General features: G+C 35.8%; 1 protein-coding gene across 7 annotated transcripts in view; it reads right to left on the bottom strand.

Annotated features, from left to right (window-relative positions):
• The window catches only part of SYNE1 (spectrin repeat containing nuclear envelope protein 1), a 292,109-nt gene that overhangs the window by 98,429 nt on the left and 177,038 nt on the right, over positions 1-16,642 (bottom strand). For 4 of the 7 annotated variants that reach the window (XM_087969930.1, XM_087969959.1, XM_087969939.1 and 1 more), the window contains exons 89-96: positions 15,980-16,119; positions 12,419-12,616; positions 10,498-10,638; positions 7,409-7,576; positions 5,169-5,330; positions 3,303-3,497; positions 2,244-2,417; positions 436-627 (exon numbers count right to left, since the gene is read on the bottom strand). In XM_087969930.1, the coding sequence (XP_087826056.1) occupies positions 436-627; positions 2,244-2,417; positions 3,303-3,497; positions 5,169-5,330; positions 7,409-7,576; positions 10,498-10,638; positions 12,419-12,616; positions 15,980-16,119 (1,370 nt within the window). The remainder of the gene's footprint in view (positions 1-435; positions 628-2,243; positions 2,418-3,302; positions 3,498-5,168; positions 5,331-7,408; positions 7,577-10,497; positions 10,639-12,418; positions 12,617-15,979; positions 16,120-16,642) is intronic. The other 3 variants (XM_087969935.1, XM_087969945.1, XM_087969951.1) reach the window with 3 other exon arrangements.

Below are 16,642 nucleotides of genomic sequence, written 5' to 3'. Positions count from 1 at the left end.
GAGACCGTTTAGTATACTAGTTAAAGCACCAGACTAGAAACAGGAGACTATAGATGTTAGTCCCAGTTCCAACTGGATCACTTTGGGCCAGCCACTCTTTTTTAGTCCTAGAAAGAAGGTGAAGGTGAACCACTTCTGAGAATCTTGCCAAGAAAACTTAAGGACTGGTCAAAGCCAGCTGCCAAGAGTTAAGACTGAATCAAAGGTGTGTCTACATGCATGCACAAACACACAGAGAGACAAAAGTAGAAAGTGGGGAATAAAACTGAGCTAGTAAATCAGCTCAGGCAGTTTATTTAATTATGTCAAATATTACAAAAAAGAGACAGAAAGAGAGGAAATGTTATCCCAGAGTATAGATTCTTAACAGTAAACATTGTACTATTTCCCAATTGCTATATATAAATCCAAAAAATACATTTAAAGCCTCCTTACCTGGATGTTGATCTGCTTGTCATGAAGGATTCTCTGTAGTTCCAGAAGACTTCCCTTTAGTGTTCTGAGTTTCAGTGCCAGTTGCTCAGCCTCATCCTTGGTTTGAGCTTTTCCTTCCATGAGGAGGTTTTCATTGTGTACAGACAGCTCAGACAAAGTCACCACCTTCTGCTCAATTTCTACAAGCATATTCTGAAGCAGCAAAAACAACGAAGCAAATTCATACATTCCGAAGCATCCATCAAAAACCTACCTCATCATTTCTTCAACAAAGAAAAGCAAACAAAAATTCATATTGTTGCTGAGTATTTTCTCCCCAGTGTTCTTGGAAAAATGCTTAAGATATTTTGCATTTATTTTTCACTTGTAAAAAAAAATCTTCAAAGAAATCAATTTTGTTTGAATAGAAAGACAAATGTATGTTGGATGTCACCGTTGCTTATATGCTTATTTATGTTCCATTTCTTTAGTGCAGCAATCTGGCAGACAATGACATCCCTAGATTATTGTAACAGGCCGATCTCATTTAGTTAGGACAGCTTGTGTCTTATTTTTCTGCTTTGTGTACTTCTGCACTTCTCACCCTTCCTTCCCTCATTGCTGTCTTGAATTGATAAGCTTCTTCTCGCAGTGGATATTTCTGATTGGTGCAGAAATGGCCTAAGATCCTCTGCATAATCTTCTTTCATTTAGTACTACTTAATCTCTGGTATATTTATTTTGAAATACAGATAATTTATTTATATGCAGTTTAAATATTCTGACACTGATGAGCTTAATGATTTCTGGATTAAATTATTTGCTATTTGAATCACCTTATATTTTTATAGAGTTTTGATGTTAACATAAATTTGAGGCAGGCTAGCAGTTTGTCTAAAACTGTACTCAAAGGCAATTATGTAATGAAACAGATGTCTGGTAGAAACTACAATGAAATTAATATGATGCAAATTATGTAGTTGTGTCATTATACAACAAGTCATTCTCACTGCATGCAAAGATATCATGATACATTTGACATTACTCTCTCCCATTACAAAAAAGAAACAGGTAAAATGAAATAGGTAAGCCAATTCTTTTTCTAGAATATCCTCCAACTAAATACTTGCCTGCTTTTATAAAGACAACTTTATTAGGATCTTCATAGATTATCTCTCATTTCTCATGTAAATCAGATCACAAGAATATACTGACGTGTTTCAGATTTTATAATAATCCTTGCCTTTGCTTAAACAAAGTCTTGAATTTTATGCTTCCTGCTAATCTCTTCTCCAAAGACAAGCATTTAGATTGTCTTTGTCTTCCCTTTTAAAACTATGTGGAGCTTATTATTATGTTCAGTTTATTTTATGGATCTGTGGATTATTAAACAAACCATGACCATAAATCATGGGCTGATCTTGACTTGTTTCAACAAACTACAATTTCAACTAATCGGAGTTTAAATTTCTTCAATTTTTAAAAAATATTTTTCTCTTCATTAATTATTTATAACTCTTAAGGTTTAAAGCATAACATTTTCACTATTGAAACATTTAAAAATGACTTGCATTATAACTAGTATTTATTGTATTATATTTTTTATCCTCACCCATCTAACTTGTTACCAGAAATAATGCCCTGTCATTTTATTTTATTTTGACACAATTAAAACTGGCCCTACGTTGATTAGAGTTGACACTAATTTGATGGCACATAATCAATAAAAACAGCATTTCTGTTGTGGGTAATGTTAATTTAATAGCGCATAGGAAATCTCTGTTAGCTACAGCAGAAATAATATTTAAATATAAAGCATTTTTTTTTACCTGGCAATCAACCAACTGAGAATCCATATCCATAGGCTCCTCATCAGTCACCAATGTAGTGTTTAGAGATGCTTGTGTGTTCAGAAGCCAGTGATCAAGTTCATCTGCCTCAGAGCGATACCTTTGCAGGGCTTGCTCTTGACGCTGTTCTTCTAGTTGTTCATTGAGTTTCTCCTGTGAATTGCACAATATTATTTTTAATGTATTTGTTTTCAAATGTCTGCCATCTTATTAGGTGATCTCCCGGCCTGTGGGCCATATGCGTCAAACTCCCGGCCCACGGGAGGGATGCGTCACGCACTGGCCACACCCGCGCCCGGTTTAAAGAAGGGGGGAAAAGTCCCAATATGTCAAGTGATGCCACCATGACAACACCTGTCCTAGGTGAAAGGTGCAAAAATAGTCAAGATAGAAAAAAGAATTTCTTTTTTCACATATTGAGTTCTTTGAGGAGAATGCGAAGGAAGTTGAAATGGGCTAAACAGCTGGCAGAGGGGAAATGTTAGCGTGAAAGAAGGAAAGGGAGAAAATGGCTAGCATGGATTGGATTAAAGTAGTTTCAGATTTCTGAAGATGTGCACATTCCTGGGCAACAGAAGGTCACCAAAGAGGAGTTAGCATGATGGACAGGGAGAAGATAACAGTTTGTGAGATCAATTTATCCCAGTCCACAATTCCCAGGAGAGAAGAATATTAATTCTTTTGCTGGTCGTGAGATTTATTCTTAACACATAACCTTAAGTTAAGTCTATGCAGGATTTAGTAATTGCTGCACTGTGTGAGATGTTGACCCTGCCCTGCAGGAAAAACAAAGAGAACCACTGTTGCTTCTGCAGCAATATTGCAGAAGGGGAGTTTCTCATGTGCAGCAAACCGTGCAACTGAAGCATGAAGGAGTCAGGACTTAGTACAATGAAAACCATCCAGCCATGGTGTTGTTGGATTATATAGTTGGAAAGTGTCAGCTTAATCCATCAACATGTCTGCAGTCCCCTTTGAAAAATGTAATTTATATTACTGAACTGTGTTAATTAAAACATTATTTCAGCATCCTGGTACCTCAAGAAGCTGCTGTTTCCCTGATGCTTTCATCTTAATAGTGGCCATTCTCTCTGCTAACACGGTCAGCGTGGATTGCAGAGCCAACTGCTCAGCACCATCTGCCTCTAAAGGTTCAGACACCAATTCCTCCGCCAATGAGATTTGTAGCTCACTTATTTCCTCTTGGAGCATCAGAATTTCATCCATCAAAGCCTATTAAAGACAGAAGTTAAACAGGACAAACTCAGTCACATTATTTCGGGAAACATGTCTTAAATCTATTAATATGTTTGAACTGCTGAGTTCCGATGAGAGCAGGTAGTCCTCAACTTACAACAGTTCATTTGGCGACCGTTCAAAGTTACGACGCTGAAAAAGTGACTTATGACCAGTTCTCACACCTACAACCATTACAGTATACCGATGGCGATATGATCAAAATTCAGATGCTCAGGAACTGGTTCATTTTTATGATGGTTGTCGTATCCCAGAATCAGATGATCCCCTTTTGTGGCCTTCTGACAAGCAAAGTCAATGGGGAAACAAGATGCTCTTACCAACCATGTTACTAATTTAACAACTGCAGTGATTCACTTAACAACTGTGGCAAAAAAGGTCAAAAAATGGGGCACAATTAACAAATGTCTCACTTCGCAACATAAAGTTTGGACTCCATAGTGGTCGTAAATCGAAGACTACCTGTATTATAAACTGAGTAGCACATGCTATTGGATTCTGTGTATAGTACCACAGACAAATACAAGATTTAATTGCTTTCTTTAAATATTCACTTAAGCATAAGGTGACCAACTTTTTTACAATGAAAAGGAGGACACAAATAAATTGATGAAAAAAAACAAAGCCACTTGCGCGCGGCACTCTCTCTCAAAACAATTCTCCTGTGTGGAGCGCATGCATCTCATAATCGCATCTTGCCGCACTGTACCGAGCCTTGACGAATCATCATGTAAAATACAAATCCGTCACATCACACACAACGGATCAGATGGGCATCGATCAAATACGGAGATTTACAGATTAGTCTTCAAATATCAAAAAGGAGGACAGGTAGGAGGACACTTTTCGAGAGAGGACAGAACTTACAAAAGGAGGACTGTTCGCCCTAAAGGAGGACGGTTGGTCACCTTACTTAAGCATCTAGGCGCATCAGAACTACAGTCATAAAATCAGACAAAAACACTCTATTAGGAATTGATACTTATGCCACAATATGTTGATTTATTTAAAATCAATGAGTTAAGATTCAGACTTGTGGCACCTCCACATAAATAAATGACCAGTCCAAATTTCTCCTCAATTGCTCCTGTATCCTCTACTTTAAGGTCCATTCTCTGTAGCACCCAGTCAGAGCTCTCTCTAGTAAGCCAATGGAATGGTGGAAAAAAACAAGAACCCTTCCTTTCATAACAAAGGGAAAAGACACTCCCTCTTTCCAGGCTCCTTTGAGGGACTAGAAAGGATAAAGATGGATGGTGATGAAGTAGAAGGCTGGGGGAGTGCACAGAGAGGTTAATTGCTTTACTTGATGATTCATTCAAACAGACTTGTTTGAAGATTATATGGGCCTCCCCAGCCTATCTGGAATGTGAACAAAACTTCAATTCATTTCTCTACCTGCACTTTACTACTGTAAAAACAAACATAATGAATGAGCACTTAGCAAATACGTAATACCTTTAAAGTAATACCCTTTTCCTTTTAAAATACTTGTTTTTCTAAAAAAAAAAAACCCTTTCATCACTTTCTAAAAGAAACTGAAGAATGTGTGAGATAACCTTGCCATACAGTTGGATTTGAAGACAAGGGACCTGAAATTGAACCAGAAACAACTTTGTAATGTGCTTATTTATTTATTTATTTTACCTGGTGGCCAGCCATCTGGCTTTCTGGACTGTTATTATTGTCTAGAGTGTCATTTAATTTCACCTCAACGGCTTCCATTTTTGTTGATATAGACTGAAGAGAATCTTGATATTTCTGTTGACGTTCAAGGGCTTCATATAGTGTGCGCTGTTTTTCACTAATCTAAAAGGAAAAATTATTTGTAATTTGAGATTAACATTTTTGTATTAAATAATGAGAAAATGCAGTGAACTAACAATATTTTAATGAAAGTACATTTTAACAAATGTCATTAAAAGGAAAAGGAAGCATACAGATATATTAAATGTGTATAGGTTTTTTTTAATGCACATACAATTCACTGCTTAGTGATTTTACCTTAGGATTTTAAATAACATACTACTGCAGAGTTTTTTTTCATAAACATTATTACATGAAATTTATATTGCCAAATTGTTGCAAAACAGCTCCCAATCTAAAACTATAATTAAATTGCATTTAACCTATATCAGGAGTGTCAAACTCGATTTCATTGAGGGCTGCATCAAGGTTGTGTTTGACCTCGGGGGCCTGGGAGGGTGTGGTCAGTTCCACGTCACTCATTGAGGCTCTGTTTTCAGCTGTGATGGTTTCCTGCAACCCTCTGCCAGCGAAAACGGAGCTCACCCTCCCAATCACACTTAGCCAATAAAAGTATTCTATTCTATTTTCACTGGCAGAGGCACCACAGGCCGGTCCTTTGCTGTTTCCAGGGTGGGCCCATGGGTTAGATCTAAGCACCCTGTGGGCCAGATCCAGCCCATGGGCCTTGAGTTTGTCACCCCTGGCCTATATAAACAGGAGTTTTTGCTGAACTTAACAGAAATTGCTTTGCATTTTTCTTATATAGTTGTAGTTTCCTAGTAATCTATCAACTAGAATATAGTGGATAAATTTAATGATACAAAATCTAACGTTTTCGTATTTCATATAATTTCTTTTGCCATTACTCCTCCTCATGCTATATAGATTCATGATATTGGTAATTTAAAGTGGGCATGCAGCTGCTTTTCTTTCTAGACATCCACATGTTGGCATGAAGTCACTTTTTTCGAATCCGACAAGTACCTGAATTATTTACTAATTTCAAATACTGTTTAACCACATCTGATATATATTTCCAAAGCAGTTGATGAAAAAGAAAAAAAAACCTTAAATATAACAACATGAAATGAACACAATATAAAACACTTCATAAAAATATAGCAAAGGATACCTGGGGAATCTCTTTAAAAAATCAGTTTGTTATAACTTAATATTTTGCTATAACTGTTATTTCAAAGAAAGACCCCCTAATGAAGATCTTTATGTATGGCTAGCCAATACGGAAAAAGCAAACAGACCTCCTAGTATTCTCACTTAATAAACTTGATGGACTTTAGGGTTCACAGTAAGATTTAAGTTTGAGAAAAAGAAAAGACTGGGAATCAGAGCAATTGGTCTTCTGTTTGTATAGTATAATCATAATATTCATTAATAATCCAGGAGCCACATCTGGAACTGAAGCTAAAGAGACCCATGGAGGAATGATGTATTGCAGCCTAATTCTACCAACTGCCCGCAGTTCAATTCTCACCAGCTCAAGATTGACCCATCCTTCCATCCTTCTGAGATTGGTAAAATGAGGACCCAGATTGTTGGCGGCAATATGTTGACTCTGTAAACCGCTTAGAGAGGGTTGTAAAGCACTGTGAAGCAGTATATAGATTTAAATACTATTGCTATTGCTAAAGCTCCAAATATGACCTGAAACAGCATTTACATTGTCAATTGCTCCTCTTGAATATTCCAGCCAATCAGTTATACCAAACTGTTTATTAACTTATAATTTTTGTTTTTCAAAAGTCAGCATTCCACGTCCAAAAACATGGTCAGCTCTCTCCCATTTTGGCAGCCTTGCCCTCCTTTATCCCTTTTCATATTTTATGGAGGCATGTTTATACTTGATTTATGGGTAGTGCTATTTAGGATACATAAGAAATAGGGTCCTATTTCTGTAGAGTTGAACAGATCAGGCCCACTTTGACTGTTTAAAAGTGTTTTGTGACTTCTGGAACTTAAAGTTGAAGAGGTTATTCATATGCAAGTTTCCTCACAGTTCCAATGCAAGCTAATTTTCAATCTAGACAGTGTGTCTTTGTAAGTATTTACTCTGACATAAGCACGAATCCCCATTCATATTAATGATAATATTTCCTCCATTCCTCCACCAAAAGACTTACCACATTTTTCAGGGTCTCCCAAGAACGTTGCAAATCGTCCAGTTTAGTACTGGAAATGGCTTCTAATCTTGGTTCATAGGATTCCTGAGCAATCGGAGCACTAGGCTGAATTTGGGATGCTTCTGTCTGCAACTGTTCAGCAGATAAGGCTTGATAATAAGCAATGTCCTATGAGCATAAGGTAAAATATTGTATTTTCAAAAGTGCTGAAAGTTCAGCTTCTTTTTGAAATTTTAAATAAATTCTAATTTAGTAGTAATGTTTTATAATTCCCATTTATGATGGTTTATAAAAACATTTTATTTTCTTCCCATCATTTTAGCATGTGCTTTTTATGCAAAAAAAAACACCACCACCATACTTTGGAACAACTTTGAAGAGGGCTATGACCAATTTAAGCAAGCACAGAACTGAAGAATTATAAATTTGCCAATTTAACATGAGTGATAAATATATAGCACTGAATCCCAGTGTTCCAGGAAACCTCATTAGCCAGACAAGAATTTACTTTAAACACTCACATGCTATTTTAATATACATAAAGCCAATGACAAAGATAACATAAATATTTGGTTTCAGATGTTACATGTATATTTATGATACCCACTTTTTTCATTAGTTTTTCATTAGTTGCACTGCAAATAAGATTTATTTCCTAACTAAGTTTCTGATATATCTTAAAATATCATTGACAACTATTTTAACTTTTTTCCCTTTAAGTACTTCATGGTTGTTTTAGATGTAAGCTTTGAATTTAGATGTAAGTTTTAGATGTAAGCTTTGAAACACTGCTCTGACTCATTTGGAACAACGGGAGGTAAGGAAGGGCTATGTGAGGATGCTTTTTGTAGATTTTAGCTCTGCATTTAACACAATTCTTCCATATAGACTAGTGTCTAAACTTATAGATCTTGGGCTTTCTTTTCAATCTGGATTTCCTGTCTGGCCACTTTCCGAGGGTCAGATTAGGTAATCATATCTCTTTTTAACACTGGTACGCCACAGGGTTGCGTGTTGAGTCCCTTTCTCTATACTCTTTATGTACATGACTGGATTCCCATTCATGCCAGTAATACTATTATTAAATTTGCAGATGACACAACAGTGGTGGGACTCATCTCCGGGGGGGATAAGTCTGCCTATCGAGATGAGGTAGACCGGTTGCTTTCATAGTGTGGAGACAATAATTTAGTCCTTAACACTAAAAAGACCAAGGAGCTTATAGTGGACTATAGAAGGAACAGATCAGACATCCAGCCCTTGCTTATCAGTGGAGACCGAGTGGAGCAAGTGATCAGTTTTAAGTTTCTGGGTGTTGCCATAAAAGAGGACCTAACCTGGGGTGCTCACATTGCAGCACTGGTCAAAAGGGCCCAGCAGAGATTATACTACCTGACACTTCTCAGGAAACAATAACTGAATGAAAAACTGCTGGTGACCTTCTACCTCTGCACCATAGAGAGTATTTTAACTTATTGCACCTGTGTATGGTTTGCCAATTGCACAGTGGCAGATAGGACAGCATTCCAGAGGATTAACATCATTGCCCAGAGGATATGGGTTGTCCTCTCCCCTCTTTGGAAGAGCTTTATAACTCCCGCTGCCTTAAGAAAGTTCAAAACATTCTTAAAAATCCATCTCATCTTGGACACCCTTTTTTTGAATTATTACTATCTGGCAGACGGTACAGGATAATAAAAACAAGGACAAATGGGCTGAAAAACAGCTTCTTTCGCAGAGCAGTAACTATATTGAAATCTACTGTATAGTGCAGTATTCTATTAATGCAATATCAGGAGTTTTAAATTCAATTGTATAGAATGTGAAGGATGTGCGTTTGTGTTTTATTTTTATAGTTATAATGTATACTGAAGATGGCATTTAATTTCGTTGTACGAGGTGCAATGACAATAAAGTAACTAAACTAAAAAACTAAACTAAGCTGAATCGTCTTGATACAACAGCTAATCAGATCCAGTTTTTTCACTGACTCTAGGATATTTACTTCTAAGATTATGAAGGCATCCATTCTTCCTTCCACACACATATTTTTTTCTGTGCTACTGGCTACATTCAAATTATGATAAAGTTAAGTATGATAACTTGATGGTTATGATTCTAGAGTTCAGTTGTTGTTTCATCATTCAAAAACACTTCATTCCAAAACATTTCAGGTTTATCAAGGTTTTATTTTGCATATTTGAAATGATGCCTTTTATTATGACATTTGCTTCTGACAGTTCTCATGAAGGTCACTGTTGTATGAGACACTCTGTGCCGCAGACCAATGGACAGTATATCATTGAATTTTTCAGCATGTCCTTTGCAATGAAAGCTTAGTTTTAGACATCTAGATTTTCCTAGCCTTCAAGCAAATAACCTAATTAAAAAAATGAAGGCTGAGAAAAAGGCTGCATATTTCTGCAAAGTAATGTTCTAAAACAAACTTGTGAAATAGCTAAAGGAAAGGTAAAGTTTTGAATTGTCCTTCACAGTTCCACAAGTTGAATATTACTGAAAATCTGTAGGAAGATCTCAAGTATACAATACATGCAAGGAGACATCAGAATCAACAACTTTCACTATTTTACTCCATTTTATACTTCTTTTCATTGTAAAAAGAATGATACGAAATGATTCCAAAATACTTTTGATGGATAGAAGGCCTGCCACTATATGTACAGACATATGCAGATATATACTAAATGAACTTTTCTATTGAAATAAAAGTGATGCAAAGAAAACAGCTGAAATCATATGAAAAAAATTATTCCCGCATAAACAAAACAATGAGAAACATCGTATCTCTTTCTGCAACAAAATCTAATGACAGAATCAAAACAAAGAGATAATGAAATAGTTCTAACATGTTAGCATAAAGTTGTGTTTTCAGAGTCTTTTATAATGTTGATATGCTAAACTAATTTTGAAAGTGAGAATGAATGGTGATTTCTTTATGATAAAATAAAGGTTCTATATTTGTAAATGATCCACACTCAGCGTTACTGAAAAAAATGAGACATTGTACACTGTACGAGGACCACAGATGTTTGCAGACAGCACAGACGAATGGATGCTGAGGGAGATACCTGATTAACAGAAGCATCAGCATTAGCCACAGGTGAAGGAGAGCGACAGGCAGGAGGAGAAGAGATCTCACTGTTGCTTCCCTCTTCCCCAGATTCCTCAGTAACTGGTGACAGAAGTGTGTGACAGCGACCAGCAGTCATCTGCCATGGGAAATGCATCCCAAAGGACAGGAAGATCATTCAGATACCATTTCATCTCTTCAAAAATGTAGTTTCATCAGAACATAGTTTATAAGAGACTATGGTCCCTTCTCAAACCTGCATACAGACCAACTATAAAGAAGGAGATTAATTCTACTCTTCATGCTTCTTGATCTTTGAACCTAGGTAGGCAGGCAAAACATTCTTCACCTCTGTATCATTAGCTGTGCCTGTCAAAATCTCTTTCATACAATCAAATTTTTCTTTTTCTTTTTCTTTTCCTTTCTCCTGATGATCATTATGTATTCACTAAAAGTATGTTAGTAAAGCTGATGAAGGATGAATTTCTGAGGAATTTACATAACAGTTCTATTTGAAAATTAATACAGCCACAATAATGATAAAACACAGGTATTAATTCTACCAAGAAGGAAACTATGTGGGAAAAATTACAGAGAAAAACTAGAACATATAGCCAAAAACAATGCAGCTTTCCTCCACTTGAACCTGCAATACTGGGATTATATGGGATCCTTAAGCTCCTTTTTGTATCCTTGGAAATTCAGCAACATAATGAAAATCAGTCATATATTTTTGCATGCATCCTTTTATATGGATACCACTGAAGTAGTTCTAACCAATTTATGTCATTATTTCCTCTACTGTTGCTTTTCTTTCTGCACAAAAATTTTAAACACAGACCCCTATCACTACTACTTAGGAATACTATAAAAAAGAAGCTGATCAACAGGTAAAAATAAATATACAAAATTTAAAATAAATATAAAAAATATAAAAAGACTGAAAACAATCATTTAGCTCCATTCAACACATTCAAGAGGAGTTTCAGTCATCTAACATCATTTTATTTTTCCCTCTCTACCTATATTCAATCAAACTTCTCCAGCACCCATTTAAGGCATCTTATATGATAGAGCCTAGGAACCAAACAAAAATGGAGAAATTGAAACAGTTAAGTCCTCCTTTATTGGAGTTCTTATTGAGATTCCCAAAATCTTTTATTGAGATTCCCAAATTCCCAAAAGCACCTTCTCCAGTGATTCCCAGGCAAAAACAGATGAGTTGAATATTAAACTATTACCATATCATTAGACATCAACCAAGACATAGCTAGGAGAATTGCCACTTATTGCCCGGTAGTAATGAAGATCCCAGCAAACACTTTTAATTTTGTTCTGTAATTTATATTTTAAGTTTAAATTTTCTGATCTATGATCATAATAAAATGTTTTGATTTTAAATATGCTCTTCTGTTTACTGTTAATAGTTAACACTGGAACATTTTAATTAAAAAGTTTTAATTAAAATATTTTGGTATAAACTTCTGTAACAATTTACCACTGCTGCAGATGTTTAAATAATTTATACATAAGATAACATTTTAGTTTAAATTCTTCTTCAGTTCTGCTTATGCTATGATATTTTAAAATTAGTTATTAGATGTAACCTAGTATTTAGAGTGAACAATTTACTGTTTTTAGTGCTCATATATAGTATGCATATCTTAAAAGGCTGACTTACACCCCTCTCACCTGATAGCTGACAAAGTTAATTGATGGATTTCTCTTCACTTTTTTGTTCACCTTACTGTTTTGCATAAACTGAGTTTTATTATCTATTACTCTACAATATTCAGGCATCTCCTTAAAAGCAAGTAAAACAACTGAAATGATTGCAATGCTGTTCACAATAGCGTGAGAAGTGATACTGAAAATAACAATCCCGACAGATAAATGTGAACTACATGGTCATCGCTTACCATCACTACAGACGGGTGAGCACTATGTGCAGGGAGCATGTCTTCTGAATCCAACTCCTCCATTCTCTCTGAAAGGCCCTCCACCTCTGTCACTGTCAGCAGCATCGTAGCATGCTTGGCTTTCATTGTCAGCATCTTGCACTTTGAATTGAGAGATGCAATTTGCTCTTGGTAACCTTTGATCTTCTCCGCCAGCTCCTGAGAAAACCACAGGATCAGTAAAGGCCATAAGGAGTACAAGCTAGCAGCTATTCTGCTTCCGTTAGAAAAAAGCCCGGCTTGCTTCTTTAAGATCAGCCAATGAAATCACAGCTCTGTGTTTCAGACGCTCCATATTAGCCATAGCAGTAGCTGAACCCACAGGATGTTGATTGTGGAAAAAAATTACAAGTCAGGCTGCATCACAAGCACACTTAACCCTTGAACAGAGACAGCTATGCAAATGAGCTGCTCACTTATCACAGACAAAGAGATTAAGCCCATGACAAAGACAAAGCATTTTCCACACAGGATTCTGCTCAAAACAGGGGAGGGACAGGAGGAATAATTTATGCCGTAGCCTTCCTGAAAGGCACCAAAACCAGCTGAACGTCTCCAGATACTACATGCCAGGAAAATGAGGTCATGCAATAACTGGAAGTATTTTTTTAAAAAAAACGGCTGTTTCTCTTTATACAATCAATAGTCAACAGAGCAGGCAATAAAACACGAGGCTAACAAACACTGTCACTTTCCTCTCGCTGTTCTAATATGCTGGCTGTACAAATATAGCAAAAATAAATGTGGTTAGAAAAAAGGCCTATTTTTTTTGTAATTGCTTAAGTACAGAAGTAACTGGGATTACCTCATGGTTTTATTTAGAATTTTTTTAAAAAACCAAACAAGCTTATTTAAAACTAAAATCCATATATCAAAGCCTCTCTTTCTGCAGCAAATACACATTTAGGATTAGATCAGCTTAATGTTGACTCAACCTGGCTGGCACAGCAAATAAGGATTGCAAAACAAAGCTACTAGTGGCTGTTTAACCCTTTAACTCAAGTACTTTGGGTTAGGCTTCTAATAAGTATATATAATGAGTTAGAATACAGTATTAGCTTCAGAATGCTGTACAGAAAGTGAAAGCAAAAATAGCTGCTGACTCTTATCAAAGATTAGAAAAGTTGTATACACACATACACAGAAACCAAATTAACTAGACATGGATATTTTAATTTCTTTACATGTGCTTTTGTCAGCTATGCTCCCAACTGTTATATAATAAGCTCCTTTATGTTGCATTTATAGTTCCTATAATTGCCCAAAAGATGAACTAGATAGAGAAGAATAAAATGCCATGAACAATTGCATTTCAGTCAACTGTAACAAGTTTAGTGTGAAAAGCTTTTGTGAGGCAAGGTTAGAAGCAAAACACCTGAGATGAGACTATTGTATAGGCATGAAGCACTATTTCTGCCTCCAAATGAATGGATCTCAACCCATTATGATACATAAGTAGGAGAAAAGAAATGCAAGATTTGAACCTTGGCTTTCCTCTCTCCTTCTTTCTCTCTCTCCATCTTTCTGCTTGAGTCCTACAGATTCCAACCACTGTTTTCCTTCATATTGAAAGATTTTTTAATATCTGTGGTAAAATTATTTTATCATTCTATAAATCTTTGTCTCTGAGCCTTTCAGATCAATTTGGGTGATAGTTCCCCAAATTTGTATACAGGTGGTCCTCGACTTACAACCACAGCTGGGCCCAAAATTTCTGTTGCTAAGTAAGACATGTATTAAGTGAGTTTTGCTCCATTTTGTGACTCCACTTGCCACTGTTGTTAAGTGAATTACTGCAGTTGTTTAGCTAGTAACATGCTTGTTGAGTGAATCAAGGTTCCCCACTGACTTTGCTTGTCACAAAGTCACAAAAGGTGATCACACGACCCTCAGACACTGTAGCTGTCATAAATATGAGTCAGTTGCCAAGCATCTGAATTTTGATCATATAACCAGTCGTAAGTGTGACATATGGTCATAAGTCATTTTTTCCCCAGTGCCGTTGTAACTTTGAACAGTCACTAAATTAACTGTTGCAAATCCAGGACTACCTGTAATATAATCTGGCATATGGAGTACAGAGAACAATCCAGCAAAAGGCAGGTATGCCCCTAATAGACTGAATACCCTTTAAACTGTTTAGCCCAAATAGTTTCAACTTCTTTTTTTGGAAAAGTAAAAAAAGATCATGGTTAAAGATGATGCAAATTTTATGGCAACTGCCTGATACAGAAAAGTCAACAGAGGAAAATGTGGTAGGGGCTGCTCACAGATGAATTTGCCACTGAATTACCAAAATATATTTTATAAATTAATAGTGAAACATAATACATTTATCCACACATTTATCATGTTTTGAGCTGATGCTTTGGGATGAAGTTGGAAGTTTAATGTTTTCATGAGTACAAGGATTTTGTATGATGATTGCTGCATATTAATCCTGTTAAATTTTAATTTTTTTGATATAGTATTTGATATATCTTATTGAGAACCATGGCCTGAATAACCTAAGTATAGTATAAGCAAGTATAAGTAGAGATATAAGTATCATCTTATTTTCCTGGATTATCCTAATATACTCCTTCATGTACAGAACTCCAATTGTCTTGAGTACAAAGAAGATCTGTAAGTAAATAAGTGAAAGAAATTATTTACATATAACTGGTGCTTAATGTAAAAGCAAATATGGATACACCAACATTTATACAGGTAACTTGTATGTGTCAAATAATCTTTTTTCTTAGCTTCTGACTATATAAAGAGGTTTTTCACATATAATGCATCCAAATAAAGAAAGCTCAGGGGAGAAATTGATTATGTGTATTGAGATTGATTCATAGCAATTTTGAGAGTGATCGCTTTAGCCTCCATAGAAATATTCGCAATGTATCAAATTCTCAAGATGAAAATACATTTGTTAATGCCTTCATATTTTTGCTCTTCAAAAAAAGCTGTAGGCATAACCTGTTTCATTTTAAAATATTTCCAGTTAGAACAAAGTAGAAAAAAATCTTAAAACAGCTCAAAACCAAATGTTCATATTTTAGGGATATTACTTTGCTTTAGCAACCACTCCGATGGTATTTCATTGCATTTAATATAGCAGCCTCCAATATCTTTATCAGAAAATATTGCTATATTAATAATAGTGGTATAGGGAGACACAACTGACAATATTAAAATATAGAAGATGGTGCACCAAAAATGGAGACCAATAAATCCATTATGGCACATATTGCTCTGTCATAAAATTGTTTCTCTAAAAGCATATCTAATATCCCCAAAGACAATTAAAAGTGAGGAGAATATAACTCTCATGATCTAAAATAACAAGTCTAGAAAACAGTTGATCATCAAAAATGGTCTCAGATGAATGGGGCCATAGTAGCCCTATTAAGAGCTGTTAGCAATTTTCAACTTCCTATTGTGAAAAAAAGACAAAATGATAAGATAGGAAAGCAAAGCAAAGTAATTTTCAGCATTTAAAAAACAAAAGTCAGCCTTGGATCACAGTTGTAATACCTCATGGCATGAAATCTGCGCTTCCAATTCTTGGATGTTACTTGTTGATATGGGCCTCTCTTGAATCTCGTGATGGGCTTTTTCTATCATTTGCTGCAGATGTTTCATCTCTTGTTCATATTGCTCATACTGTACTACTGCTTCCTAGAGAGAAAGAATAGATAATTGAGCCTGTAAAATAAGATAACTACTTCATTAACTTAGCGCCACCATTACAATCATCACCTAAAATGAGAAGGCCAAAGTTGCAATCTTATAATAGGATTAGCTGTGGTGGCACAGTGGTTAGAATACAGTACTACAGGCTACTTCTGCTGATTGCCAGCTGTCTGCAGTTTGGCAGTTCAAGCCGCATCGGCTCAAGGTTGACTCAGCCTTCCATCCTTCTGAGGTCAGTAAAACGAGGACCTAGATTGTTGGGAGCAACATGCTGACTATAAATTGCTTAGAAAGTGCTGTAAAGCATTGTGAGGAGGTATATAAGTCTAAGTGCTATTGCTATTTATTTCTAAGTAGATATGTATTACCCCTTGCTAAGCAAGACAGTTAAATGACTTTGCCCCATTTTACAACTTTCTTGCCACAGTTGTTAAGTGAATCACTTGTTAAGTTAGTAACATGGTTGTTAAGTGAATCTGGATTTCCTCACTGACTTTGCTTGTC

This window comes from Notechis scutatus, chromosome 1, assembly GCF_049901735.1.
Source record: "Notechis scutatus isolate UNSWTSFEM ecotype Mainland chromosome 1, rNotScu1.2, whole genome shotgun sequence".
NCBI classification, from domain to species: domain Eukaryota; kingdom Metazoa; phylum Chordata; class Lepidosauria; order Squamata; family Elapidae; genus Notechis; species Notechis scutatus.
This window is presented reverse-complemented; position numbering and strand designations above follow the sequence as displayed.